The 27,935-nt window shown below is 49.0% G+C and overlaps 3 protein-coding genes across 14 annotated transcripts; 1 reads left to right on the top strand and 2 right to left on the bottom strand.

The window, feature by feature from the left end:
* Positions 1 to 86: 86 nt before the first annotated feature.
* LOC104149142 (phospholipase A2 nigroviriditoxin basic subunit B) lies at positions 87 to 7,765 on the bottom strand. Of its 3 annotated transcripts, XM_068916144.1 has the most exons (10): positions 5,547 to 7,212; positions 5,333 to 5,385; positions 4,600 to 4,744; positions 4,405 to 4,511; positions 2,417 to 2,561; positions 2,231 to 2,337; positions 1,480 to 2,149; positions 1,148 to 1,292; positions 847 to 950; positions 87 to 653 (listed from the first exon to the last, which is right to left on the bottom strand). In XM_068916144.1, exons 2-7 carry the CDS (start codon positions 5,370 to 5,372, stop codon positions 2,025 to 2,027), a joined length of 669 nt encoding a protein of 222 aa, XP_068772245.1. In that variant the 5' UTR covers positions 5,373 to 5,385; positions 5,547 to 7,212; the 3' UTR covers positions 87 to 653; positions 847 to 950; positions 1,148 to 1,292; positions 1,480 to 2,024. The 3 variants fall into 3 exon arrangements, with proteins under 3 accessions (XP_068772245.1, XP_068772246.1, XP_009680925.2); XM_068916145.1 differs by lacking the exons at positions 4,405 to 4,511; positions 4,600 to 4,744; positions 5,333 to 5,385; positions 5,547 to 7,212 and adding an exon at positions 3,034 to 3,963; XM_009682630.2 differs by lacking the exons at positions 87 to 653; positions 847 to 950; positions 1,148 to 1,292; positions 1,480 to 2,149; positions 2,231 to 2,337 and having other exon boundaries at positions 2,453 to 4,161; positions 5,333 to 7,765.
* Positions 832 to 15,265, top strand: UBXN10 (UBX domain protein 10). Of its 10 annotated transcripts, none has more exons than XR_011135818.1 (3): positions 832 to 932; positions 1,848 to 2,006; positions 11,254 to 15,265. XR_011135818.1 is itself a non-coding variant. In XM_068916139.1 (3 exons), exon 3 carries the CDS (start codon positions 11,269 to 11,271, stop codon positions 12,193 to 12,195), a length of 927 nt encoding a protein of 308 aa, XP_068772240.1. In that variant the 5' UTR covers positions 7,975 to 8,083; positions 10,129 to 10,527; positions 11,254 to 11,268; the 3' UTR covers positions 12,196 to 15,265. The 10 variants fall into 10 exon arrangements, 9 of the variants coding, with proteins under 9 accessions (XP_009680919.2, XP_009680924.2, XP_068772240.1 ...); XM_068916139.1 differs by lacking the exons at positions 832 to 932; positions 1,848 to 2,006 and adding exons at positions 7,975 to 8,083; positions 10,129 to 10,527; XM_068916141.1 differs by lacking the exons at positions 832 to 932; positions 1,848 to 2,006 and adding exons at positions 8,572 to 8,604; positions 9,562 to 9,623.
* A 41-nt stretch (positions 15,266 to 15,306) lies between these two features.
* LOC104149143 (ATP-dependent RNA helicase DDX19B) lies at positions 15,307 to 27,935 on the bottom strand. The gene is made up of 12 exons (XM_068916135.1): positions 27,775 to 27,935; positions 27,467 to 27,515; positions 26,961 to 27,014; positions 25,962 to 26,097; positions 22,816 to 22,908; positions 22,002 to 22,104; positions 21,037 to 21,151; positions 20,445 to 20,622; positions 19,768 to 20,005; positions 18,867 to 19,029; positions 17,769 to 17,960; positions 15,307 to 17,172 (listed from the first exon to the last, which is right to left on the bottom strand). The coding sequence occupies exons 1-12, from the start codon at positions 27,829 to 27,831 to the stop codon at positions 17,111 to 17,113; spliced, it is 1,440 nt and encodes a 479-aa protein (XP_068772236.1). The 5' UTR covers positions 27,832 to 27,935; the 3' UTR covers positions 15,307 to 17,110.

Raw genomic sequence — 27,935 nt, 5'->3', positions numbered from 1 at the left:
CTGGCCTGACTTTGCCCTGCCAAAAATTCATTTTTTTTAATTCCAGCAATACATATTTCCAGATACTGTGCCCTCACACAGAGGAGTGACGCTTTGTACCCTCCGGTTTTATTTTGGGGTGAAATAAGAGAATCCGCAACGAAGCTAAAGCAAAGGGCTCCGGTGTTGCCACACAGCGATTTCAGCGCGGGGAACTGGAGCCAGAAGGAAAAAGGAAAGTTAACCGAGAGCCTCCTGCTGCTTTCCATCTCGCTCCGGACAGCGCTGCGGCGCAGCTGGCCACCGCCGCCGCTTCCTCCTTCCTCCCTGTGGCAGCGCTGCAGCTGCGTTGCTCTCCCCCTCCAAACGGGCCCTCTTCGGATCCAGCGTGTAATGCCGCAGCTTCGAGAAAGGCTTGTTGTCCTTGCGCGGAAGCAAAAAACCCAGAGGCCCAGGACTGCCGAGGCCGGGAAAAACTCCTGACGCCGGGTGGCCGAGGCGAGAGGGTGCGACAGCTTGGTGGAAAGGCACTTTCCTTCAGCGGCGCCCGGCTCCTGCCTTGCACTTACGGCGGCGGGAGGCGCGGGGCCTCGCCAGCGCCCGCCTGCGCACCCAGCACTGCCGGGCCACCCTCTCGCACCTGCAGGCGCCTCTCTCGCACCAGCTCCGCGAGCCTGCGGGAAGCAGAGAGGAAAAGCGCGTTGCTCCGGTGGCTGCCGCCACACCGCTTTGCGCGGCAGCAGGGTGGGTGATGCAAAACGCAACCCGCTGCTTGCGTCCGCTTTTCTGCGGCGCCCAGCCCCGCTTTAGCAGCCGTGGGGCGCTCTGGCGGCTGCGGGACCCCCAGCCCCGACCGCGGGAACTTACGGCAAGCTGCAGCCCCGGCCCAGACGACGGCGTGCTGGGCCCTGGTGACGTCGCACCGCCGCGCGGCCAGCTTGGCGTAACAGCAGGTGCGAAGCAGGTGGCACCTGTGGTGACAAAAGGGGATAAAACCCACCGCCAGCAGGCTGGGAAGTGTGGGCAGCGCCTCCCTTCGGGTCCCTCCTGCTCTCAGTCACCCAGGAGCATCTCCAGCCCCTTCCCTCTTTTGCTTCACCCCCAGCCCAGCCTTTTTTCTGCTTTTTGGCTTTTCCCTGGGGTCCCGCGTGGCCGCCCTGGGCTGTACCGGTCTGTCGCAGCCTTCAAGGCACTTCGGCCGCCCCATCCCACCGAGCAGCCGGAGGTGGACAGGTTGGCCACGGTGCTTCCCTCGAGCGCCGGTGCGAAGGTGTGTGGGAGCTGTGGGAGCTTTCCGCCGGCCGGGAGCGTGCCTGCAATGTCGGGAGAAGGCAGATTTGCGGGTTGAGAGTTCAGGAACCGAGCCCGGAGGGGAGGGGAGGGCAGGTCTCGGCTGCTCGCGGGGACGCGGAGGCCGTTTTGGGCCGAGGGGCTTCCCGTCTCCCCCACCCCAGGGTCGCCCTGCGGCTCGATGGCGGCTGGGGGCCCGGCTGCACTTACTGCAGGCGAGCAGCACCGCCAGCGTCAGCAGGACCCTCATCTTCCTCTCGGCGGGGAGAGAGGCGAAGGATGGACCGAGCGGCGCCCTCCTTAGCAGGGCAGCCCGGGCTCTTAACTTGAAGCGCCGCGCTGAAGTTATGCTTCGGTCCCTTTTGCTTTTATACTACGCCCCGGCCCTCTCCCGCCCTCTCCCGCGGGCTGCAGCCCAGAGTGACGCAGCGCCGGGCGAGGGTTCGCTGCCTGCAGGGAGGATGACGTTCCCTGTTCATGGGGAAGCGCAGGGATTTCTTTGCTCGACGGGAGTTGTGGCCGCGGGATGATTTAAGTGCACAGTTATGATGTCGTTTATTTTCCTGTTAAATACACAGAGATAAATGATCTGATCGCAGCGCTGCTGGGAGCGATGCTAAAATGGCCCATGCAAACTGAAGGCAGGCGGGCAGTTCCTGATGCAAACCTGCAGCGGCGTTGCAAACGAGGCCAGAGCATCTTGTCTTCGTGCAGGCGCTGCGGGAGGCCCAGGCTAGGTGAGTGGTGCGCTCTCACTACCGGCACTTGTGCTTGGGGTAGAAGCGGTAGCGGGCTCTGTAGCTGTCGAGGCTTCGCCGCAGGCAGAGCGCTAGGCTGCGGTCGCACTCGCAGGAGAGCTGGCTGCACCAGGAGCCCTGACCTGTTGGCAGAGGGACCTCCAGCTGAGGGTGGCTTTGCGGGAAGGGGGACATCGGCTCGGCACCGCGGGGACGCTACTTACTGCAGACCAGGCTGCCGCCGAGCCAGCCATAGCTGTAGGGCTCCTTCTTGGCGTTGCAGTGGTAGCGCAGGAGGGCATCGTAGCAGGCATCGTGCTGCTGGCAGCACCTGCAGGAGCAGCGAGCCGGCTCGAAACGCCCCGGTTTCGGGCGGGGGGAGCTTAAAAAACAGGGGGGAGGGTGCTCACCTGTCCGTGGCGTCCTTCGGCTGCCCGCGGCCCCCCCAGCCGCAGTGGCACCCGTAGAAAGAGTAATGCAGCACTGCGGCGCGCCCCGTTGCCTTCGTGATCATGCGCTGCAGGTCCCAGATGTTCCCGTGCGCTGCCACCATGCCTGCGGGGGAGAAAAGCCACCGGGCAGTGGCGAGGAGGAGAAGAAGGAAGGCTGCAGGCTGCCGAGCCCCCACAACACTGCCCAGCTCGGCGCCCAGCCGGGCCGCCATCCTCTCGCCGCCGGATGGGGCTTGCTGCACCTGCCATGAATTCGGCGCCTGCTGTCTCTGTTTCCTCGTTTTGGGTGGCTTTGGGATTTTTGGGTGTCTCAGACCTGTGGCCGCTTCCCCGCATCCCTCCTGGATTTGTACCAAGCTGGTCACTTAAAAAACGAGTAGATGCAACTGAAAGGAAACTTAGTCCCAACTCCGTAGAGAAGGAGCTGTTTTCTAGGCAGTTGTTATGTGTTTTTGGGTAGTTGCAACCAAAAGAAGAGGAGAAGGTTTAGAAATTTGCTCCTGATTTCCTGGGGAGGCACCGGTGCAACCCCATGGACGTTGCAGGGTGGCACCAGGGCTCCCAGGGACACTCACCCCACACGAAGAGCACAGCAAGCGCAAGGAGGGAGTTCATCGTCGCGACAGCCCTGGGAGGGGAGAGCGAATCGGCGTTTGCCGTTATTTCGCCTAGTGCTTTTCTGCAGCGGATGGTCTCTCTCCTCTGCCCCCCCACCATGTGAGCTCATCCTCTTATCCAGAGGTAAAGGAGGAAAAAGCACTGCTCCAGCCCTGCTTACCACATCCAGGGCCGGGAAAACCTCTGCAGCTCGCCGGGACCCCTGGCCCGAGGGACGCGGTTTATATAGACGGGATGCTTCGGTCCCCGCCTCCAGCAACTCACCCTTGGATGCGCGTTTACCGCAGATCTCACTGAGTGGCATTTTCGGCAAAGGAGAAGGGCACCATCCTTCCCCTTTGCGGGAATGCCCAAAATTCTCCCGTGCAGGGGGCGGGCACAGGGCTTGAGGAAGCAAAGTGGCAGCGTTTCTACCCCAGGAGGAAACCAGAGGACACAAAGAAAGACCCTTGGCCTTATATGTGACGTTGAGGTGCGGGCGGCTGTTTCTCGGCAGGGGAAATTGGGGCGGGCAGCCTCCACTGGCTGGGTTTCCCATGCTGCAGGCTGCAGCTTCCTTCCCTCCCCGCTCGACTGCGGATATTCGGATATTCATGTGCAAGCGAAGCCAACCCCGCCACACTTACGCGAGCCTTTCCGAAAAACGCCTGGGAACACCACGGAGCATTTCTAAGACCGTTTATTGAATTCTTTTTCCTAGGGCATAAAACCAATAGAGAAAAGAGAGGAGGAAGAGATAAGAAGCGAGAGCTGGCATCTCCTCGGGGGAGCTGGGGGATCTATCGCACCCGTAATGGGCGCGTGTCCTTCCTCGCCCCAAACAGGGCATTTCGGAGAGGACGGCTCCAGCAGGGCTCGGTTCAGCATCGGCGCTGGGCTTTTCTTTCCTTAGCGAAGGGCAGAGCCAGTCAAAACCTGCAAACTTCCGCGGGCCCCTCTTCAGCACTGCAGCTTACTCCCTCTGCATTTCAGTTTGAAATAGAAACGGTAGGATTTGTCGTAGGAATGCAGAGCACTCGCGAGGCACGAAGCCACCTTCTTGTCACATAGGCAAGTCTCCTTCTTGCACCAGCTCTGCTCATCACCTGCAGGCACAAACGTCATGCTCTGCCGTTGCTTTTCCGGCACGGCGGCGGTTGGCTTTGCATGGCCGCGCCACGCCTGTGGCCTGGCAGTGGAGCTGCCAGGGGCTAAGAGCACGAACATTATTAGCCTCTGGCTGCTATTTGTGCCTCAGTCTCTGCAAATCTGACAGCTGGTGGGTTACCACTGCAGCTCGCAGGGACGGAGAAGCTGTGCCGGGGGCCACCGACGGGCTGGGTACTCACCGCAGATGATGTCTCCCTCGGCAATGTCGAATTCGTAGGGCGTGATGAGGGGCCTGCACTTGCTCTCTCTCAGCGTTCGGTAGCAGCAATCATGGGCATGGCAGCACCTTTGGGAGACACTGCGTCAGGCCCGCTAGGCTTCGGACGTGGCAGCCCGAGGGGCCGGCGAGTGGCGGCACTTCTCCAGGTACTCACCGGTCGGTAGCATCCACGGGGGTGCCTCTGCCGCCGATGCCGCAGAAGCAGCCGTACCAGCTGTAGGAAAGCAGGGCGCTTCTCCCTGTCGTGGATTTGACCATCCGCTTCAACTCCAAGACGCTTCCATGCGCAGGCGGCAGTTCTGCAGGGGGGCAGAGGGACACGCTTGGTAGCGGGGTGGAGCAAGGAAGGAGGCAGCCTGCCCCGGATGGGACCAACGCCGCTGCTTGCTTCGGGCGTGGGAATTAAAGGCATCTATCTTTCTGGCGTTGCGGGAAATATATGCTGTCAGGCGTGCAAGCCCCTTTCTGGAAGCCTGCATGTGTACTCTAAGGAGTCTAAAAAAAGGTTAAGGGTTATATTTCCAACTGTTTTTTGGTCTATTAGAAGGTATTAACACTCTCTTTACATGCTGGGCCCCGCTTGCATCCGTTCTCCAGCAACGCCACATTGCCAGCATCAGCCCTGGCTTTGGCACAGGCAGAAAAGCAGGCGTCAAGAGGCTACAAAAGCTCTTAAAGCTCTTAAAGACCTGGGCGTCCAAAAGCCTCACTGCCACTGAGACCTCGTGACTCTGACAGCGCTAAACAAAGCACTGGGGAGAAACCGCAAAGATTAAATAAGTCCCTGATTGCCACAAAACGTGCACGAAGCCGCCTGTGGGTTCCCGTTTCTTTTATACCAGTGTAAATGAGACTCTGACGTGGCCCGCTGGGACGAGGGCACTTACCGCATGCCAGCAGCACGGCAAACAGAAGGAGATCCTTCATCTCTGGATGGGATCTAGAAGAAGAAACCAAAATGCCTTTGTCTCCCGTTCGGAGAGGACCTGGCAATACCCAGCGCCCCGGGGCCGGGACAGATGGAGGGCACATCCAGAGAGCGCTGCGGCTGGAGCTACGCGCTAACGTGAGAGAGGGCAGTAAAATCCCTGCTCGACTTACCCTGCCCGGACTTGGGAGAGCCTCTGCAGCTCCTGGCCAAGCGGGTTCACCTTATATAGGTGGAGAGGTCCACCCCCTCCTCTGCCTGCGCCGGCTCACTGCCTGCCGTTCGTCTCAGAGCGGGTCTTGCCCACGGGCCCTTTGCTCAAGGAAGAGATTCCCATCCTGTGCAATACCGTTGCACCGGTGCTGTCTCGCTGCAACCATCCCTCTTGAATTGTCTTAATTTAGGCCGACCCTGCTTCCAGCTGATGCCGGTCGAGATCTTGGTTCAAAGGCGGTGGGATTAAGTGGCTGGAGAGACAGGACAAATGTAGTTTTTGCCCAGATAGGTGAAGGTGAGTAGCTGGTGACGTGCAGGGTTGTTTGCCTGTCTGAATCCTTGTGCTAGCTACCGACCCCTGGCACCCAGCCATGGGACCATCCCACGTGGGTGCCTGGTGTACCGCCTTCCTCATGCCTGTTTTTGCCAATTTATGCCCCGAAAGCCTAGAGCTGATTTCCAGAAGACTGGAAATGCTGTGGAAAGCCCTTTTGAAATGCCTTTCGAATACACTTTATTCAATCACTGCGCCTGAGACGTGACACAAAGGCACAGAGGAGGCAGAAGAGCCGAGGAGATAAGAAACAAAAGCTGCTATCGCTCCTGAGAAGCCGTGGGGCCGAAAGCAAACAAATTTATGGTGCTTGGCCAATGTATATGCTGCTCCACCCCGAGTACTTCACCATGCTCCTAGGGAAGGCATCTTGAGGGGGGTAAGAAGATGGCTCCAATGGAAATTTTTGAAGAAACCCTTTCTTGAATTTCTTGAGTGCTGCCAGAGCTGCCCAGTGGAAGGGGCTCCACCTTGCACTCATCCCTCTCCTGCCTGGGAGGTCCCGACTCCCCTTTGATGGTGGTAGCGATGTCTGGCCTGGGCCGTTTCCCCGCTCTGACCTTTTGCTCTCTGCTGCCGAGCAGAATAAAAAGCTACATGACCCCAATAAGGAAAAGATCATGACCGGCAGCGGGCTCACCTGTCCGCTCAGCTGCGCCAATGCACCAGTGCGAGTACCCACTCGCTGTCTGGGCGAGAAACTTGCTCTAAATGCCAAGCCCCCCCCCATTGCGTGGGTATCGAAACCTACTGCTTTTCCCCCAGCTTTTTCCAGCAGGGGCATCCCTGCCAGTTAAGGGTTTACTTTGGCAGGAGCCAATCTGGTAAGGCTGGGAAGCATCAGAGGGTTTACACTGATCTCTACTGGATACTGGGCTGAGAGGTGCAAAGCTGCTGGAGTACAAATGCAAGTAGAATATTCCTGCCTGGAAAACACACTTTTTTGCAACTCTACACACATAGTGGTGGGTCCGCGTCCTAAAGTGGCTCCTCTGAAGCTCTGTGAACAGGTGACGCTCCTCCAGTATCTCCCTGGTCGGTAGGAGCTCCCGGACTCCCTGCCTAATTCACAGAACTGCCCCATTTCCCCTATGGGAAGGATAGGATTTTTCTCCCCGTTGGCTTTTAACGATTTGCTCCTCCTTGATGGCACTTCAGGGCGCTTGCACGCCTTGGTGGTGCAGGTCTCCACGGCACGCCAAGGTCCTCGGCCTGAAGGAGTTTGCTTTTGAAGCTGTTGACCCTAACGGTGAAACACAGAGGCCCCATCTTCCCCTGGAAGGCTGGTGCAGTTTCACTGCTTTTCTCATCCGTTGGGTTTTTGCTGCAAAGTTCTGCAAATCTCTGCAGCTCTTTGCACCGTCCAGGGGCCTAAATGTAAACCAGAGTCCTGGGGTCTCTCAGAACGGTTCCATGGACAGCCTTAAATAAATCCCCAATTTTAGGCCTGGATTTTAAGATCTATCCTCTGCCTTGTCATCCCTCTGCCTTGGTTTGGCCCTCTCTGCAGCAGGAATCGCAAAGCGGCCTTGCTCCTCCTAAGGAAGAGAACTTAATCCAGCTGCAAAAAGAGAAGAGATAGGAGCGGGGTGAGGCTGCGCCTGAAGCTGTGCCTATCTATCTGTGATCCCCCCCGCCAAGGACAAACCTGGGGTTTAAATGCCGTCTGGGGGAGTTATCGTCGCGCTGGAAACTCAAACCTTTTCCCCCTTTCCGCGGAGCGGACAAAAAGGGGTGTCGATCCTATGCGCTTGCCTGCGGGGCCCCGTGGCAATGTAAACAGGACAGGCCTTCCCGGGCGCTTTGATCTACGCGCCTGTTTGGAGTAATGTGATTGACTAGCCCGCGAATGGAAGGAGTTGATAAGCGCTATTTTCTTGCGTTTTCAGCGTGCAGGTACTCCTTGATCTTCCCCCAGCGGCAGGGTGGAGATCCCGGCTTTGACCGTAGATACGGTATCTTAGTTATTTATTGCTTGTGTCTTGCTCCCCGTTTTAACTTCAGCGCTCCCTGCGGCAGGGGGAGAAGCACCTGGCCAGCTCGAGAGACGACTGAAAAGCAAATAGCACGCGGGTCTCAACGCCGGAGCGGACCGCTGCCCGGCGTGGGGCGCCTCGAAAACGAAGGCCGAGTCCTCAGGTGTCGTTTACGGCCCAGCAGGTTTGGCTGCAAACCTCCGCCGGCCTGTTTTCAGGCGGAGATGCGTTTCAGAGAGGGCCCTGCTGCCGCCCCCCACCCCGCTCATTCCCTTGCTTTCTTGCGTCCCGCCGGACGAGGCCTTCGACGACGCCGCCCCGCGCCGGCCCCCTCCTGGGCCGAGCCCGTGTCCTGGGCCATGGCGGCTCCCCCCCCCACCACCACCAGGACGTCACTGCTCTCCCTGAGGCCAGGTGCGTGCTCCTGGCCCACGCTGGCATGTCACAGCCGTCCCCTGGCCCGCACCGGGAGGGCACAGCCGCCCCCCCCCCCCCGTCCCCCCTCGGGCCCCACAACATGGCGGCTGCCCCCCTGCGGCCGTTGGCGGCGCGGGCCCGGCCCGGAGGACCGGGGTCGGGGACGCTCTGGCCAGCCGCGTGCGTGGCGTCTCTGTGGTTCCCCCGGTGGGGCGGGCCCGACGCGGCCGGAAGTGGGGCGGTCGCCATGGCAACGCGGCGGTGTTTGCCGGCGGGCGCGGGCGGCAGGTGAAGGGGGCGGCCCGGGGCCGGGCTGCGGGGCTGGGGCCGAGATCGTGGGCTGGGGTTAAGCCGTGGGGTAGGGCTGTCTGGTCATGGCCTGACTGTGGGGCTGGGGTGTCTGGTCATGGCCTGACTGTGGGGCTGGGGCCAGGGCTATGCTCTGGGGCCTGGCTGTGGGGCAGGGCTGCTCTGGGGCTTTGCTGTGGGGCTGGGACCCAGCTGTGGGGCTATGCCGTGGGGTTAGGGCCAAGATCTTGGGCTAGGGTTAAGCGGCAGGGCAGGGCTGTTTGGTCATGGCCTGGCTGTGGGGCTATACTGTGGGGCTGGGACCCAGCTGTGGGGTTGGGGCCGAGTTCTTGGGCTGGGGTGAAGCGGTGGGGCAGGGCTGTCTGGTCATGGCCGGGCTGTGGGCCTGGGGCCTGGCTGTGTGGCAGGGCTATGCTGTGGGACAGGGCTGTGCGGTCATGGCCTGGCTGTGGGGCTGGAGCTATGCTGTGAGGCCAAGACATGGCTATAGGGCTGGAACTCAGCTGTGGGGGCCATACTATGGGGATGAAGCTTGGCTGTGGAGCCGCGCTATAGGGTCAGGGCCTTGCTGTAGGGCTGGAGCTACGCTGTGGGGCCAGGCTGTGGGGTCAAAGCTTGGCTGTGGGGCAGGGCTGTAGAGTTGGGGCCTGGCTGTGGGGCTGGAGCTGTGCTGTGGGACCAGGCTGTAGAGTCGGGGCCTGGCTGTGGGACTGGGGTTATCTGTGGGTTCAGGACCAGGTCTGACTGTAGGGCTGGGACCTGCTGTGCGGATGGGGCTGTGCTGTGGGACCGGCAACCCGAGCGGGGTCTGCCCCCCAGCCTGCCCTGCCACGCCGTGGGGCCGCAGGCTCTCGCCAGCTCTGCTCCACTGCAGCGTCTGGGGCTGCGAGGCTGCAGCCCATCTCTGACTGTCATTTCCCCTCCCAATTCCTCCAGCACTTCAGGCAGCCTATGCCTAAAATGCGCCAGATTTAAACATCCTGAGTCACCTTTTCACGGTAAATCTCCAATATACATATATGTATGCTGCTGGAGTGACACGGACCCTCGCTCGGGAGAGTCTGGCTGTGACTGGCAGGTTGTTTGGGTTTTATTTTCAAATTGTCAATATAGCACTGATAGTCGATATCTGCCTCAATGCATTTGGGAATCCCTCTTTGGAGGATGCGGGATTACAGGCTTTTAGCTTTCTGTATTCGTTTTGTTGCCTTGGAGTTTATTTGTTAGGCAAGGTAAATCAAACACCCCCCAACCCCCATCCTTTTGACGCACTCCTAGGAAACTCTGGTGAGTCACTCGCGCTGCGCGTCTGCATTGCTGCTGGCCGTAGCTCTGCCGCACACTGACTGTGTGCGTGATAAACAGACCACCAAAGCGGCTGAGGGACCGATCTGCCCGGCTCCTGGAACGGCTTCGTACTGCCAGCTTGCCAGGGCATGCCTGTACACCACGACTGTGCATCGTCTTTGCTAGGCGTTAACTTACTGATTGTTTCCATTTCAGCGAGACAAGAGGTAGAAGAGGAACAGTGTTAAATAACACATCACTGGCAAAAGGCCCAACAGCATCTATTTTCCGACTCTTTTCTTATTTGAAAGGGGAGCCTGAGTATGGGTATCCTACTTGGAGTAACAGACAACTTGCACGTTTGAAAAAAGACACTGGGTTATGAACCCAGACACAGACAGTTTTTTTTCTGAAGAGCGCTGAAAGCCAAAATAAACCAGCCAGTGATGGTGTAGGTTGTTCCCTTTTTTTTTTGTTTGCTTTGGGGTGATTAGCAGCAGGCCAGTCTGCAGGTACCTTTACAAATATTGGAGAGTGCCAAATGACCTCATGCAAAATTTACATTTTTTTCCCTTGACCAATCCTGCTACATAAACCATAAAGAAGGAAGAAGAGGTAAGTGTCCCCTGTCTCAGATCTCCAGGGTATCATTGCAAGGGTAATGACACTTGCCAACTCTCTGAGTTTTTCTGCTGCTTTATCCTTGGAAAGCAAAGTGGTCTGAATGAAACTTATGGTGGGAAACACGCACTAGTTAGTTAGTGTCTGCCTTCATCTTTAACGGAAGGCCTATATCAATCTCTATCAAACAGAACAGCTTTTGATCGGCAGAGAAGTCAAAATGGGTTTCTCTACGTTGAATCAGACATGCTCAACCTCAAGGGTTTTCAAAGAAGAGATTTTTTAAAAAATGAAGTGTAGTCAGTCTTACCTTAAAGTCCACACTGGGAACTTAACCTTGCAGTGCAGGACCAGCAGAAAAGCCAGATCTGTCACTCATCTGCCACTTCCAGTAAGTTTCTAGCTTCAGAAAAAAAAAAAATGTGTTTTCTCCATCAAAACCTTTCCTTCGGTTGAAAAGTGTGCAACTTCCTACTGCTCTAGGTCAACTTTAAATGATTTGATCTGAGACAAAACTAGCACCTATGACTATATCCTGCTGTACCTGAATCTGCCGTTATGGAACCATAGAATTGCTGTCTGCCTATACTGTGCTAGACCAGATTTGTTGCTATTATTAGGTAATACGTAGCATAAAAGCGGAAGCTGTAGGGAAATTCAACTCTCCAGAAGTTTTCTGGCAAGTTTCTGTAACTTTTCTCTCTACTCCCCTATCTGCAGGTGTCTTGAGAAGCAATGGCCACAGCGGCTCTTCTGAACTTGGCACCATCTGACTGCTATTTCCCTTCAAGCACAGCAGCTGCTTTCTTTTGGACAAAAACCCTCAACATGCATGTGACCAGGCCAAAATCTGCCAAGGGACGCACACGGTCAAGCTTCAATTACTCTCACCGAGTGGAAGCCTATCCTTGCAGAGTGCCATCTTCCTCTCCGCCAGCAGCTGCCCATGAATCAGCAAACAGCCAGAGAACATCATCAACAAACCTGGTATTCCCGTCTGGCCAGGTGTCTCCTGAAGAAATCCCGGAGCTCCTGCAGCAAGTGCCTTTGAGGACCTCCTCTTCCCTGAACAAGTACAGGGTGCTCCCTTCCATCAGCAGGAAAGGCTTAGGGAACAGCGCTGTGGAAATGGTAACAGAGCAGACCAGCAGACTGAAAATGAGTAGGAGTCAGGAGGAAGTTCAAAAACTCAAACCTCTTTCTACAGAGCGAGGATCTGCCACCATATTGTCAGAAACTGAAAGGCCTACTGAAGAAGGCTCACGTGCTCAGTGTCCTCCTTCTGAGAGACCAGGAAGGAAAATGAGACAAGAGAGCGCTTCGTTGTCCACTTTAAGTTTGGAAGAGCCACCAAAAGAAGAGCCAAGTTTGCTGCTTGCTATTAGATCTCCATCTGGTCAAAGATTTGAGCATCATTTCAAGCCCACAGACAGTCTTCAGACAGTCCTTGCTGTGGCAGAACAGAAAACCACCACCAAATACGAACACTGTAGTGTTGAAACCATGGAGGTACCTAGAAGGAGTTTTTCTGACCTTACGCGGTCCCTCCGCGAGTGTGGAATCCTCCACAAGTCGGTACTGTGCATCCTACAGAAAGAGCGGCGAGAGGCAGATCTCTCGGGGTACGAGGACTGCAGCACAAACTCCACCACACCTCTGTAGGTAATTCTGCTGAATGGGATGCATTACTACTTGTCAAGCGGCCCCAAAACTGAAACAATCTGATGTTTCATGGGCCTCCTTCTTAATCTTATCGTCTTCCAAAAGCTTCCTTTGAAGTAGACTTGTGTATATAAAAGGAGTGTGTTGAAATATTGCTTAATATTGCTTATACCTACTGCATTAACCAGATCCTTTTTTTAACATGTACAATCGTAAATTACTTCTTGAGCACCACCAGCTTTGGCCTTTTTGCAATGGTCCATTTTCTTCTTTGAAGACTGATGTTTCTGATGCATCCTTTCCTTGGAGTAGAAGACCTCTTCTGTTGTCTTTTTTATATTTCAGGACTGTACCACTTCCCAGAAGGGATTCTGATTCAGAATAACATATTTGGGAAAACAGAAATAGAACTGTTTTACTTTGTATGACTGTCTACAGTAGATCAGCATCCTAAAGCATCTTCTTAACCTCAAAAGTGACTAACTACAATCAAATCTGAAAAACATCTGAAAATAAGAGCAATAACACGTTACAGATAGTAGATTATTGTGAAGTATTAAATACAAGGTCAATGGCAATATACCTTTGAGAGCTCGGTTGTTCCTGGATAACCTCAGTGCCTCGTTAAGGAGTGTGACTACATTGTCCTTGCTAGAACAAATGATTAATTTTTGGCTGTATTGGAGAGTAGCAGGATTTCCTTCCCCTTGTTTTTCTTCTTCTCTCAGTCAACTGGTACGATTCATAGTTAAGAAAGGATTGCCTCCTTGGGCTGCTGTTACAAAATACTGCCATTTAACACTTCTACAACTGAATTGAGTTAGCTCAAGAAAGTAAGTAAGTGATGCTTTGAGAGTTTTGTTCGTTTTTTTTAAATATTAATTGGATTTGGCTGGGGAATTGGCTCACCCAGTAGATCATATTTTACTAGACTATTATGGCTGGCTCTTTCAGAATTATTTCATTTAAAAAATTTACTAGAGTAATTTGGCAGGTTTTGGTATAAATACAGTGTGCTTGTATTTAAAAAAAAAAAAAACAAAAACCTTCTAAGTTTCTGGTGGAACGCCTTACAGTTCAAAGGCAATGATTAACTCAAATAAAAATGGCTTAGGCTATGGAAGAGGACAGCTTGCCAAACCACCAGGCTAATTTTAATATTGTGAGGTAAAAACCAAATTTTTTACCTCGGTGTAATTGCCTACTTACTTACTTACTTAGAAAAATAATAGTAGGAGAAAACTCATTCTGGTGTTGACCAAGAGCAGAGAATCTTATTCTCAAGCAAGTATTCGGGGTCCACCGGTTTATAAAAATAGTATCTGCTGAAATAATAGGCAGGTGGTAGTAATTCAACAGTAGCAATCCCAGTGCCTTCAGGGAGACCAGGCTAGCAAAGCATATGGGTGCGCATTATCAAACCTCTTTGGGGAACAATGTATTTCACTTAAACATTCAGGAAGAAGAAAGAACTGTGTGAACCACTTTCTGTATTTAATTCAGTGTTTGATGATTAACAAGACACCTGGATAAAACAGCAGAGTGAGCTGTGGCACTGCTGGCCAGAACACTCTAAGTTTGAGCCTGCTCACGGTAAGGAATATGTCATACCCCATTTTTGATAACGCTGCACTATTATCTAGTGATCCCTGCCCTTCAGGGTGGTGGTTTTCTCTTTAAAATGGGATTACAACACGTGATCAGACAGTATCATTTTTACTTCCCTTCTTCTACTGGGAATCTAGCTCTTTTTCCCCTGCTTTTGAGCCTCTAACTGTGTCACACATCACATCTTTGCTGGGAATAAGGAGCAGGACAGTATCAAGAGCAGCCTTGCTGTAGGGAAAAGAGCACTTGTTACAGGTAGTCTGAGTAGCCACTAAGCTCACCTGTTCAAACCAGCTCAAAAAAATGCGGATTTCTCTAGATCACTATTTGTGACAGGAGGAGGAACATCAAATCAGGGTTAATATGCAGAGAATGTTACCTGATTTTATGTATACAATATTACATTGAAGTTTTCAGACTGTTTTCATACTGTGTGATAGTAAAAAAAAAAAAAAATAAAAAAAATAAAACCTTATTGGCTGAAACTGAACTTAAAATGATTTATGTGAAGCAGAGGTTTAGCTATCAATCACATCTCTCTTTAAACAACAAGTGCAGTTAATTTGACTGTAAATACCTCAGACTCTGCAAAGCAGACTTTCGTGCTTTGGTGCACACACGTCCCTGCCTCCAAACCATCTTGCAAGCAGTTTCCTGGAGTTTTTGTCTCCATCTGCTATTAAATACAAGATAGTAGCATTGTTCCTGCAGCTGAGGAGGTAGTGGCGCTTCAGATCAATTGCTGCCTGCCTTCAATGACCAGAGAAACAGTGACCACTACACAGCTTTAAACATAAAGAGGCTAATACTTTAACCAGAACACAAGAAAAGAGCAACTTGGATCACAATGGACGGCAATTCTCCTGCTGGAGAATGATTCCTGAATATCTCCATCTAATATAGGGCCTAATGAGACAGCTTGGTCTTCTAACCAACTGATGCAAGCTATAGCGTCTCCAAGAAGTGCATTTAAACTCAAGTACTTTTTTCTCTAGCAGGGAAAAAACCCTCCTCCCTCCGACAGTCGTTTCAACAACGATCAGAATTTGCCTAACCTTGTTGCCATCCATTGGATCTTTTGCTTCCCTCTGCTTGCAGCATAACACCGCTGTCAAGTGTTTTTTCCCCAAAGCAGAGCTGGCAGCAGGCATCAAAGGCTCTGAACTTGCTGTGCTAAGCACCTCTTTCCTTCAAACATCTCGTTCGGTACATGCAGGGGAAGTCTTAGCAGTAACTCTGTTAAGTCGTGACACAAGAAGCACTATGAGGGAAGAACAGTATTTGACCTCATTCATGATGCAGTATCATTTCACATGATCATTTCTTGGTGGGAAGCTGTCCTGTTTTTTACAGGAAGAATTTGGGAAATTCAGCATTAAAATCAGGTGCAATTCAGCCTTCACAGAAGGCTTTGAGAAGTTCATAAACAGACCATTCAGCCAAAGGCTTTTAAAGAGCAAAAAGGTATTCAAGTAAAAAAGAAAAAAATTAGTTGAGGCATCATTCAGTGTGTGTTCTTTATTCCAATTCAAAGTACATTAGAAACAGCACACAGGACCAGCAGCAGCTTTCATGACAATTCAACCCAATGCACTGCTGTCACGAGGTCATTCAGCTGTACTATTAAAGTAGGTGATTGAAACAAGTCTTCCACTCTACACACAAGCACTCACTCACCTGCCACTTTTAAATAGGTTTCCAACAGAATAAAAATAGATACACCCCAGAATACAAAAAGTTTAATTTTAACAGTTTTTCACTAAAGCCTTTATACAAATTGATAAAAGGGTGCACAATTTCCTAAAATTTTAGGTACATTTTAAATGAGCCTTTTTTTACTTGGTAAAAGGATCCATGTTCCTGTCTTTGAACAGAATATGATGGCCAAAATTGCAAAGAAAATTCCTAGTTTAAATTTACAATTTATACATTTGTTTTGAAGTGATTCCTGCACTGAGTAGCAGGCCGATGGCTGCTCACGCATGTCCCACTTTCCCCAAAGAACTGTGCACCACCAAGTTCTAGGTCAGGAGCCTACTCGTCCTGGAAACCGGGCAGAGGGGACAACCCACAAACTTTCAGTTGTGCACACTAAAATGGTCCCAACTGAACTAAAAGCCCAAACACAGCAGTTGTAAAATACCTTCTCGGGCAAGGATCACCTTGCGGCAAGGGACTGAGGACCTGTCTGTTTTGCACCGCTAGCACAATGAAAGTGGAGTGCTTCCCATCTGTGATTTGGCTGAGCAATTTAACTCAAGACTCTGGTACTGAAACTTACTTTAACAGGTAAATTTGGTGTTCTAAAAGTATTTTTTGGGCAATACAAGCTATCATGATTTTTTTTTTTGAGCCAGATAAATATTCTTGTTTCTACTACTGATCAGTGAAGTCCAGCAGTTCCATGTGTTACTTCATGTGGAGCTTCACAGCAGCATCTTAGAACTGGCACCACCTGCCTAAAGGAGACTAACCCCCACTTCAAAAGACACTAGCATTTTACAGAGGTGAATTTATTCAGAAAATTAATTAGTACAATTCCCTTTATACCACCCCTTGCCCCCCTCCCCACCCACCTACAGCTTGGCAACGTTAAATGCTTCAGATGAACTTCTAGAGTACTTAAATCAAGCACTTTCACCACTGCACTGCTTTATGTATAGTGGCCATTCTAACAAATTAAGGACAAATTAAAACAAAATACTGCCCAGCAAAAGCAACACGGCACCTGTGTTTGAGAGTATGAGCTACTGCAGACATCCTTTGGACAATCAACTTAAGGAAAAGCAGGGCAAATCCATCAGGAAGCCAGAAATGAGTCTTAAGAGCTCAGGGAGCGCCAAAGAGAATGACATCCTATTTCGTACAAGTTGAGTTTTTAGCCAAAAATCAGCTGCCTTGTTTTTTTTTCTTAATCCATGTCCATTATATAGTTGGCTGTTGAATTTTAACTGATCACATTTATGCAGAATTTCATCCCAATTAAAGGCAAGAAAGCCTTTTTTTGTTTTAGATAGTTACATTTTGCCAATTTTTTGGCAAGTGTATTTCTTAGAATTCAAAAGATTTTCCCATTTTAAGGCTAAACTAAGAAATGTTAAAAGCTTCTGTAAACATTTCCTCTTCCTCCCCATAGTTGCACAATTTTAAGTCCAACTGCAATTTTTAAAATGAGGTAATTTTTGTGTACTCGTATCTTAAGAGTCCTTTTCGGGACTAGCTGAGAGGCGTGCCAATCTGAACACTGATCCAATTGTAGTGGGAGAGCTTCCACAGCAGGGTACACACCAGTTCCAGCAGCTGTACTTCAGTTAGTTATCTTCTCAATTTCATCCAAGTCGTCAGTATCCAATTTGCTTATCTTTTTGTCTGGAGGAAAAAATAAAAAATAAAAAAATAAAAAACAGAAGCCAGTCAGATATGATATAACAGAGAACAAAATAGAAGGAAGTCAGGTCTATCCATGAAATATTCATTCAGGTGTTAAAACTGCAACATAAATGTTTTTTTCTTTAATAAAAGGTCCATCAGGATGCTTGAACGTTATCATCTCTGGAACGTCCGTTTTAAGGACTATCCAGGTTGCCAGCAAACACAGACAACTTCGTTTATCTCTGCCTATATCTTACTTTAGCAGCTCACAATCCTAAGTTACACGTAGATACTTGTCAGGCACCTATTGTATATACTGCACTATAAACACTGCTTTGCACTCGAAGAAATTTATCTGATAATGGCTTATTACCCCACTTGAAAAGGAACAAATACCATTTGTTGCACAGCTTTTTTTTCCCCTCAAATTAGTCTTTTGGAGCCAATTGCAACACAAAATGCAGCGGATGTCCTCTTCAGCTTGAGCCTTGACGAATATCCATTAGAATCGGATCTGCTCAACATATAGCTAGTCAAAATTCTACTGGAATAGTATCTAATTCAGAGGAAGAAAGAGCTATGAGGGTACATACTGAAGTGTTCCTGGATTCTGTTGAGAATATTCATGCTGTGCTTGCTGTCCACCATGTTAATAGCCAGTCCTCGCTTGCCAAAACGACCTGTACGTCCAATCCGGTGTAGGTAAGTCTCGTTATCTGGGTTGCCATCTTTATCCACAGGAAGGTCAAAATTGATAACAACGGAGACCTGCTCTACATCAATCCCTGATGAAAGAAAGCATCAGATTACAATTACATTCCATCCACTTTAGAGCAGAAACGGCCTCTGTCCTGACCTGCACACACTTTGGTCACAACACCTGGGTTACCAAATAGCAGAATTTTCAACAGCTTTCAGAGACCTGCAGCATGGTTGCCTCCAAGACTAGGGCAGAGCTAAAAGCCAGTCTCAATCTCTGAAGCAATGCCACGAGTGGCTAAGACTAGCCAGCAGAACCTACAGGTGCAACTGGAAACGGATCTTTTCCGCAATATACTTATGAGGTACTTGGAAATAAAAACCACCAAGCTATTACACCAGAGTATCCCATGAAAATGGATAATGGGAAAACAGTCCGAGCTGATCAGCTTTACCCAATGTTTATGAATCCTCATGCACTTCCAGAGGCTCCTGGTGCAGAACCTACTGAAAACTCCCTCCTCCTTTCAATAGCTATAAAAACCCTTTGGCTTTTGAAGTACCAAGTTGTCTTAACTGTTCTAGCTCTTAAACTGCATCACAAATTGCTTCTGGAGTTCAGTATTTTTCAGATTTCCTTATTTCGAAGCATATTTATTTCAAACATTTAGGGTCATCCGTACAAGCAAGGCTAGGAAGCAGCTACCAGATGCTTAGTGACAGGAGTGTAAAAATGTCACAGGATGGAATTTTTCACCTTAAGCTGCAGGAAGCCTACAAGTAATCGGTGTGCGCCCACAGGCATCTTGATACGTACACACACAGAAAGCCAGCAGCTACAGTTCAAAAGTCCTGAAATTAGTTCAAGAACCCTAATTTGTCCAGGCTGGAGCACTCTGGGTTACAACTCCTTTCTGCACCTGGGCCAGCAGTATCTCATCGCAAAAAGTGCTGCTTCTGCGCCTCCCTGGCCCAGCTCTACTGTTCCCTACCTCTGGCACAGACGTTTGTGGTCACCAGCACTTTCTCTTTGCCTTCTCGGAAACGCTCTATGACTGCAGCTCTTTGCTCAACCATCATTTCACCACTCAGCAATGCCACCTGGTGGCCTTCCTTTGAGAGCTCCGCCGCCAGCCAGCCAGCTGTCTTGCGAGTCTGAAACACAGTTAGGCCTGTCTTTGGAAAGAAGCTTTAAAACTGGAAGCAAGAACAAACCTCTTTTGGGCAAACTGGGAGTTTCACAGCTGCTTAGTTTTTACATTTCAAAACGGAACAGCTCCAGAAGTGCTGTGGCTGCTCCCTCCCCACTAAAAATGCAGTGCTCCCAGCACTCACATGAGAAAGAAACATATGCATCTACCACCATGGGAACCTTTTGTAAAAAAAATTATGCCTTTTCTTTGTACTCCGATCCTTAGCTTTCACTCTACAAGGGAAAGAGTTGCATTACATATGTATGAGAAAAGCTCATGAGCGTTTGCCAAGAAAACAAAGATAAAACTACTCAGGTTGGAAAGGGAAAGAGTTTGAGCTGAACGTAGTTGTAAAACCACTCAAGACAGGCTCTGCACAGTGCTGAATTAAACAGTTTCCAATAATGTTGGCTTTCCAAGCTCTGATTGTCTGATATCATTACATCTTGAGACTGCATAGCAGCAGACTGCTGCAGCAGATTCCAAATACAGATTTTATCCCTTTATATGGTCTGTGGCAGCTTTACGTGACTGTTCTTGTGCTGTCAGCACTGGTTTTTCTAAGAGTTATGGTAGCCAACAAAGAAAAAAAAAAAAAAAAGAAGAAAAGATGATGATGATGCCGCCGCCTGGCCAGGTTTCTTAACACTGGCAGACACTGACTGGGTTGTTGGGGCTAGCATTCCCCAGAAGGACTCACATGACAGAAGATCATGGCCTGGGCAATGGTGATAGCACCATAAATATTACAGAGAGCCTGGAACTTCTCGTCTCTGTTATTGCACAGAACGTAGTACTGCTTAATAGTGTCCAGTGTTTCCTCCTCTCGCTTCAGTTTGATAATGTTTGGATCAGGAACAACCTTTTGAGCAAACTTCCACACAGAATCCTCAAAAGTGGCTGAAAACAGAAGCATCTGGCAGTCTCTGGGGAGCATTCTGCAAGAAAGAGCAAAATGGACAGGGGTCCCCTGCAACACTGTTGCTCCACGATCTCTCAATGGGATTAATGCTAGAGGCAAAGCAAAACAAAACCCTCGAGACCACTCATTTCAGTGTTTGGAAAGACTAAAACTAATCTTACTAATACCTGATCATTCCCACATGGACCAATGACATCTGAAAACGAATAAACCCTGATCTGGGGACAGTTTTCATTCCGTAAGAAAACTAAACTGCCCTTCATCCTTTGACATGCTGTCTCCATTAACCATCGGAATTAGAGCTAAATAAATCATTTTAATATTGTTGCTTTTTTGGTGAAGACACCAGTCAGGAACCTAGCCCTGCTGCCTCTACATTACAAAACACCTAACTATAATTGAAAGGAATAATCATCATCTCCCATCCTCAGGCAACTTGCACGGAAAGTCCTTACCTCTGAATGCGGATGCTTTGGTCTTGATGGCCCTGGGTCGCTATCATCACATCAGCCTCATCCAAGACAAACACTTTGATTTTCTTGGGATCTATGAATTTCAGCTTGGAACACCAGTCCAGCACAGTGCCAGGTGTGCCAATTACAATCTGCTCAGAGATCTTCTGACCCCTCTCCACTGCCAAGACAGAAAGGGTTTATTTTTCAGATGAGAACGTGATTGTGTGAAGCATACAAGATCCACTGCTTCTTTTCAGTTTGACAAATTGAACAGTTAGTACAATTCTTCTAACTGCAGCTGTTAGACTACATCTACAGACTGCACAAACTACCCATAACAGCTATGAAATCAGTCACAATACAGCTCCTCAAGCTGTGTTTGCGTTAAAGAAATTATAGTAACATTGACAGACTCATTGTGCCAACTGAGAGTGGGGCAGAGGTGCAGTTAACTCCCATTACACCAAGTTCATGTTCTATACAGACCCCATACTGGTGAGGACGTGAGTTGGTTGTGCTAGAGTCTAACACCAAGCCCAGCAGAATAATCTTTCTCTTTTACACTCTGTTGGTGGTATTTCACCTTACTCACATTTATTGCCTCGGACAGCATATGCAAGTTTCAGCTCTGGATAAAACTTTCCCATCTGTTCAATCACTTTTCCTGTTTGAAGTGCCAGCTCATAGGTTGGGGAAAGGCACAAACACTAGAGAGACGGAGGGATTAATGAGTTTGAGATGGTCAACTTCCTGGGCAACATTATCACACTTGCTTTTAAAAATCCTTACTGAAGCGTTACCGAGAATGAACATGTGAGCCAGTTGAACGGTTTCTGAAAGCCCATCCAGTTCTGGACTCTTAACTTTGGAAATTAGTTCATATGCATACCATCCTCTAGCTACTGGCTTTCTGTGTCCCATTCTGACACTTAGACCTGAGAGTGCAGATACTCTGCTAGAGGACGTATATAGACAGTAGTGATAAGGGGGTCTAATAGCTACAGTTAGACTAAATGATGAGAATAGCGTTTTTTAAGCAAAGAACTCTGGCCTTGGTAAAAGTGCGTAACTACCTCCTAAGGAAACTGGGTTAAGAAAAGCTTTTTTCCAGGTGCCGTCTGCTCTGTTGTCACAGATATTTCCTTCCATCCCAGATTCCACTTTCTTACCACATTCAGTCTGCAATACTTCTCTGACTTAATTTCTCACAGAACAGTATCTCTCCGATTTAACTCCTCACAGAACAACGGCATCCTGAGTGATGCAAGGGAGGAGCTGAAAGGAACAAGTTGTTGGAAAAAATCCAGGCCCTTTGCGTTAAAGACGTCAGCGTTTTCATAGATCCCCAAATTGTCAGCTTCTGCTAAGTGGTTTACAGAAACAGTATAATAGAGAGGGTGGTGGTGGTGGGAGAGGTTCATCAGGCTACGCAACTACTATCTAAGATCTCATTAAAAAACAACCAACCAACATAAAAAAAACCCCACAGCCTCTTCACTAGGTGGCACTGCACTACCACTAAACCCCACAAAAGAGTTCTAATCCAGAAACGTTTACCTGTGGATACTTGTTCCCAGGGTCAACACGACTAAGCATGGCTAAGACGAAGGCAGCCGTCTTACCAGTACCAGACTGAGATTGTGCGATCAAGTTCTGTGGGCTGCAGCAACACAGAGCAGACACTTTAAATGCTGGCATGAGCTCAACAAAATGAGCCACCCAAAAAATACTCACAGGGATGAGCAAGAAAGAAAATGTAGCGAGTGGCAGACATAAGCATTTTAATACATTTGAGATTTATCAGTCCTCTGTGTTCACAGGCCAGAAGTTAGTTTCCGCCCTCCACCAACTCTCTTTCCGCACAAGTGACCTCATCCACTAGATTTGTAAAGAAAACTGCTAGGATCTGGCAGTACTTTTCCATTTTGCACATCTCCCCCTAGTGTTTTAATACTTCACATATTTTAGCTCAGAGGTGCAGAGGGGAAAACCAAACAGTCACAGCAGGCAATCCGCAGCATCTCAGCTACTTCCACCTATCCAGGATTTTTGGAGTGATGTTCTGTAACAGCCTTATTATTTCTCCCCTACATTGACTAGGAAAAAATCAGATTTACTGCATCTATGTTAGGCCAAGGTATCTTCAGTGCCACTGAGTGGTTAGTGCAAGCCCTAGGAAAAGGGCACCTCCAGGGCTGCTGTCACGTAGCTTGTGGCCACACAAGTACCGTAGCATGGGAACCCTTTCACTCGCAGCCCAGACAGCTCCCCCTTCGCCATCATCCCATCCATGGTAGAAGTCTAGCAATAGCACAATAAATCTTTCAAATCCTTCCTAAATGCAAAGGGAGTAGAAAGTACGGGTACATACGGTTCAGCAAGCATCATGGGCAGGGCGTTCTCTTGTATCTTAGATGGTCTGTTGAAGCCCATGGCATAGACTCCTTGCAGAAGCTGTGGCTTCCTGAAAGGAGAGGAGTACTGTTTAGCTATGCCTTCAGACATCTTCAAGCTAAACAGCCATACCATACCAACGGGCCGTGTTTTGACCAGAACTTAATAAAGGTCATTGGTAGCTCCGTGTTAATTCCCCCCTAGGCCCAAGAGTGTCACCCAATACCAGAAAACACCTAAACTACTACTTCCAACCATTTTCTATCCAAGTTAACCTCTTTTCTGATATGCCCACAACTTCCTATCAGCTAAGACGTCCTATTCGAAACACGCAGTCTTACCCACAAAAATCTACATATTTCTCTACCTGAGCAGAAACACCCAAGAAAACCTTTTATATTTAAAACTAGAAGCAGCATCGCTTTGCCTTCAAGATTATGCCTCATAAAGGGGAGTAAAATTATTCTGACAGCAAAATGCCAAGTGGCCTGTTAAAACACATTTGGTTTTCATGCGTCAACTTTACGTTTAGCTAAAACCGTAAAGTAAATTAAGTCTCTATTTTCCCTGATGACCTTTCAATGAGACACAAATCATTCAAGGTAACCATACACATTGTTAGGTTTCCAGTTAAGCAAGCACAAATGCAGAGAGCTCAAGGGACAGTGTCTACCGATAAAGAGAGCGCATTAGGGTCTGTCACCTTCATAGGTGAGGAAAGACCCAGCACAGCTCTTGGGCTCCTATCCTGGACCTGGGGTTTCCATTTTTGGTGTGCTTGCTATAATCACAGTAATGACTGACTATCATCAATACTTGGAAGCACCAGCAACAAGAGGAGAAAAGCAGAGTAACGTTTGGAATGAAAGCTTTGTGAAAAACCTGGTTTAGTAAGTCAACCTATATGCCTGCCTGCCTTTTGTAACTACGTAGAGAACTTTGGGCCACACCTGTAAGTGCTAGTGTTGGGTTTCTTGCATATTCTAAAGCAGCTTTGCAGACACTCTTGGCAATTCCAGAGCAGAGACCATTAATCCTATCTGTTAGGTCAATCCCTTTTCCTTAGCAATGCCTAATCTCAGCGCCAAAGTTGTCACTCCTTGAAGGCTCAAATACGGGATAAAGCGGCCTCTGTACACGCGAAACAGAATGAAGTTTAACGTCATAAAATCATTACAAAGACTTTAGTCTTGATGGATTCTGTAATATAGATTGACATCTTATCATAGTAATACTGGCTTTATGCACAAAAACAGTAAATGACAGATAAGCTTAGTTCAGCATGACTTGACCTGGAGATTTGTGCATGCTTGTAACCCAGTGTTCAAATGAAAATGTGCAGTGACGCTGCTAACCCTGAAATACTTCTCAATTGCTATTTGTGCAAGTTAGCTTTCTATTCTCAGCAGATACTTTTGTACACAGAAAGAGATTCAAGAACAACCTAAAATTCAGGTTATGGTGTTAGTAAACTCTCAGCTGATGACCTCCAAGAGCTCACTGGAGTGCTGTTAGTGTTGTTCACAAGCAAGCACTTTCTATTCAAAGCAAGTTAGTTTTCCTGTTCCCGCTTTCCTGCTGTTAGGAACTTCCTATTCAGCACAAGATGCTTTTTAAAAAGCACGTATTACTTTCAGACTGTGACTCAAACAAAAGCTCTTTGAAAAGGTAACCTTGTGCAGTTCAGAAGCAAGGACATACAAACCTCAACTCTCTGAAACAGTTACCAAGGATACACCAAGTCATAACAAAATAACAAAAAAGGCTTAATTAGTTTGACTGCCCCATCATTTACTCACTTGGGCTGTTTGGCTTTGGAAAGATGATGCTAACAGGCATTACGCGATCTAAGCTTTTCTGTAGACATTTAACTATAAACATTGACGAACTCAAACAACGCCCTAACGTTTCAAGGCAGGAAGCTTAGTCAGGCCTGATTTCTTTTGGAGCTCACATCCAGGAGCAACAAAACCAGTATTGTCAACATAATCAAGAATAATCCCAAGAGAACAGCCCCTTTAGTACATTAAAAAGACAAAAAACAATACTGCATTAAATACGGCTATTGTCTCTTGAAACCCCACTGCTAAGTGGTACAGGTATTCAAGGGAAAGGGTCAAAAAAATACTAACACTAGTAAGTGGTGCAGTACAATACATTTAGTATCGCTGACAGAGAAAAGATAAGTGGGCTTCCTTTGTACTATTAACCGCTGCTGCATCTTCACAAATAATCTCAGAGACCAGTAACAGAAGACTGTTGCATTCATTACTTCTGATATATAAAAACAAATCTCATGTTTTCCAAAATACCGCCTGTATACCACAAGAATAGCTGCATTGCTGGAATACCTGCTCTGAGCTTCCCTGCATTTGCTGAAGAACTGGTGGGGAGATAACGATGTCTCTTACACAGAAAAAGATTTCACTTTGCAAGTCACATACGTTTGACTATAACGGCCATAGAAAGCTAGTCCACCCTCTGTTCAAGCCTTTTCAGCTCATCTAGCTTATTACACACAAGCTCCACCATTTGATTGAAGAGCAAAAAAGTCATAGATCAGAATTCAGAAAAGTGTTGCTGGGCTGATTATAGAAAAAAAAAAACTGCCAGATGTACACAGACCTGGACTTAAAACACTTGCACAGGAAGCCACTTCTCAGAAGGCGCTCATTTCAGATGAAAACCTTCACAGGACACCAAGAAAAAAAATAATTCTTCTCACTGCTTGTGCTTAAATAATACAATATGTGATATGCTAATTTATTAAGACAAATTTGCAACTACCTGAAACAGAAACCAGTGATACCTCCAACACAGGCAGGAAATCTAATAGGACACGAGGGGAGACTCCAACTACCTGACCAGCTCCAAAGTAACATCTGCTCTTGCAGTCTCATCAGAGCCCACGGAAAAGTAAGTCAAGACAACTCTCAACGCGTTCAGAACCAGGCTCCCTACAAACGTGCAGGCCAGTTTATTAACTGCAAAATACAGCTATAAGGGAGCCTACTTAATATTTCTGTGCCCAAGCTCCAATAGCTCAATCCAGAGACATCTCTGGCTATAGCTGGTTCATCACAGTATTACTCTTCTAGCATCCTTGAACAGACAGGCACTTACAGTCGCAGTTCCTCAAAAGACTTCACAGAGTAGAGAGGCGATGTGGGATCCCTCTGCAGCACTTCCACTTGATTTGTTGTGTCAACCAAGTTACTGCGAATTAGCTTGTTCAGCAAGGACTGGGCAGCTCTATCCTCTGTAGAAAAAGGAGATAAAAGTTGCGGTCTGTTTAAAGCGTGACTCCCATTGAAACGCCGCATTACCGAGCCAGTTAAAAAGGACGAGATGCATCCAAACCAGAAAACATTGAAATCCCCTTATTATAAAGGAGCGTCATAAAAGATCCAAAAGTAGCTGAGTGAAACATCTATCGAGATACCCGAGGGTTCACATTTTATATTTAGGAAGACAAACCAAAGCAAGCACTGTTTCAAGGGGGATAAGGCCATCTTAACACACAAAGAACTCTGCTTACTTATCATCTAACTGGAGGGTAGGACAGGGTTAAAAGCCACTTTAAGCCTCACTTAACTGACACGCGGACAGATGCCTTTTACATTTTGTTTTAAAGAAAATTTGAGGACAGAGTACGTTGAAAGATTCTAATATATCCAGGACTGAGAATAAGCTAGATCAAAACGCAAGGCTGAACTGTTGCACTGTGGGGTTTTGCCAAGAACTCTGTTTTCCAAAGCAAGTTTCTCTTAAGCCACCTTCTGAAGGATTTAGAGCCATTACCCACCTCTTCACAGCCATTTCATAAACGCAACACGTTGGTTGCTACAGCAATTCCAGCTCCAGGTTATCCAACTGCTGCTGTGTCCAGTCCTGCCTTTGAGGACACTGCTGTCCCCTTATTTCTCTCCATCCTAATCCAGCAGTCTCCCAAGTTATTACAGGACCCAGTAGCTTTAAAAGTATTATAGAAGAAGGACATGCCTTACGATCAAGGCCTTTAGGCAGCATCCTGAGACATAAGGTAGACTTACTTTAAGTATAGGCATAATTAATTTCTTCGCAATATTCCACTCCAAAATACTTTCCCTAAAAGGTACTTACCTTTTTCCTCATCCTCCGTCTTCTCGATGTTGTCATCCGTCTTGACAACAGCACCTGAATTCAAAGAGTGGTGGGGCAGACATGAGATGGGGCCCCACCGCAACAGGGGAAGCCCACACCTACAGAAGTTTTGTTTTTAAATACAGTGAAAAAAGCTACAAAGCAGGTCACGAATAGTACATGGAGGGCACCCAGGTTACAGCTCACGCTGTACAGCCAAGTTCATGCTGAAGTTTGTAGCAAGCCAAACGTACCGAGACGTTTTAACAGCTCTTTGAACATAGCAAAACACGATTAAAAAAAGCTAGCCTCGCAGAACAGGCCCGTGGGCCGGACAGCTTAGGCGAAGCTACGGCTTAACCTTACTTTCATGCGCCTTTTCTCTGGAATTTGTTGACTAAGGGGGAACTCAGTTCAGCACCAACGTGCAGCGAACCAAGCAGCGGGGTAAAACGCGACCGTTTTGTCCTCGTTTCTTCCAGAGCGATTTAACGGCCGTAACTCACCATTGGCATCCGGTTTGGTTCTTTCCTCCTTCAGGTGTAAATTGCTCAACTACAAGCGAGGAAGAACAAAAAGAGTGAGCGCAGCCGGGGGGAGGGGGCGACAGCCTCAAAAGGGAAGGGAAAAATCGCACTGAAAAGGGCGGTTTTGGGCGGTTTGGGGGGGACGGGACGGGACGAGCCGCTCCCCCCTCACGAGGCGGCGCCAACGGCCGCCGGGAGCCGTTACCGGAGCGCGCCGAGGCCCGGCCCGGCCCAGGGTGGCCGCCGCCCTCTCCCGTCCCCCCCTCTCTACCCGCGCCGGCGCTCACCGACTCGGCGGCCGCCTCCTGCTCGTCCACGGCCAGGGCCCAGGAGTCGGTGGCCATGGCGGGGGCGGGCGGCGGCGGGCGCAGCGCTGCGGCCGGGCTCGCCGCCACCAGCCGCAATGGCGCCGGGCGCGCGGAGGGCGCCTGCGCGGCCCGCGCCCCGC

This window comes from Struthio camelus, chromosome 21, assembly GCF_040807025.1.
Source record: "Struthio camelus isolate bStrCam1 chromosome 21, bStrCam1.hap1, whole genome shotgun sequence".
Taxonomy (NCBI): Eukaryota; Metazoa; Chordata; class Aves; order Struthioniformes; family Struthionidae; genus Struthio; species Struthio camelus.
This window is presented reverse-complemented; position numbering and strand designations above follow the sequence as displayed.

Bases quoted from the DNA above. Each gene is read 5' to 3' on its own strand.
- UBXN10 (XM_009682624.2), top strand. From the start codon at position 11,269: ATGGCCACAGCGGCTCTTCTGAACTTGGCACCATCTGACTGCTATTTC.
- LOC104149142 (XM_068916144.1), bottom strand. From the start codon at position 5,372: ATGAAGGATCTCCTTCTGTTTGCCGTGCTGCTGGCATGCG. The intron at 4,512-4,599 runs GTGAGTACCTGG...TGTCTCCCAAAG, and splicing joins CCCGTGGATGCTACCGACCG to GTGCTGCCATGCCCATGATT. The intron at 2,150-2,230 runs GTAAGTAGCGTC...CTCTGCCAACAG, and splicing joins CGGCGGCAGCCTGGTCTGCA to GTCAGGGCTCCTGGTGCAGC.
- LOC104149143 (XM_068916135.1), bottom strand. From the start codon at position 27,831: ATGGCCACCGACTCCTGGGCCCTGGCCGTGGACGAGCAGGAGGCGGCC. The intron at 22,105-22,815 runs GTATGTACCCGT...GTGTTGCTGCAG, and splicing joins CCCATGATGCTTGCTGAACC to CCCACAGAACTTGATCGCAC. The intron at 20,623-21,036 runs GTGAGTAAGGTG...CTGTCTTGGCAG, and splicing joins TGCTGTCCGAGGCAATAAAT to TGGAGAGGGGTCAGAAGATC.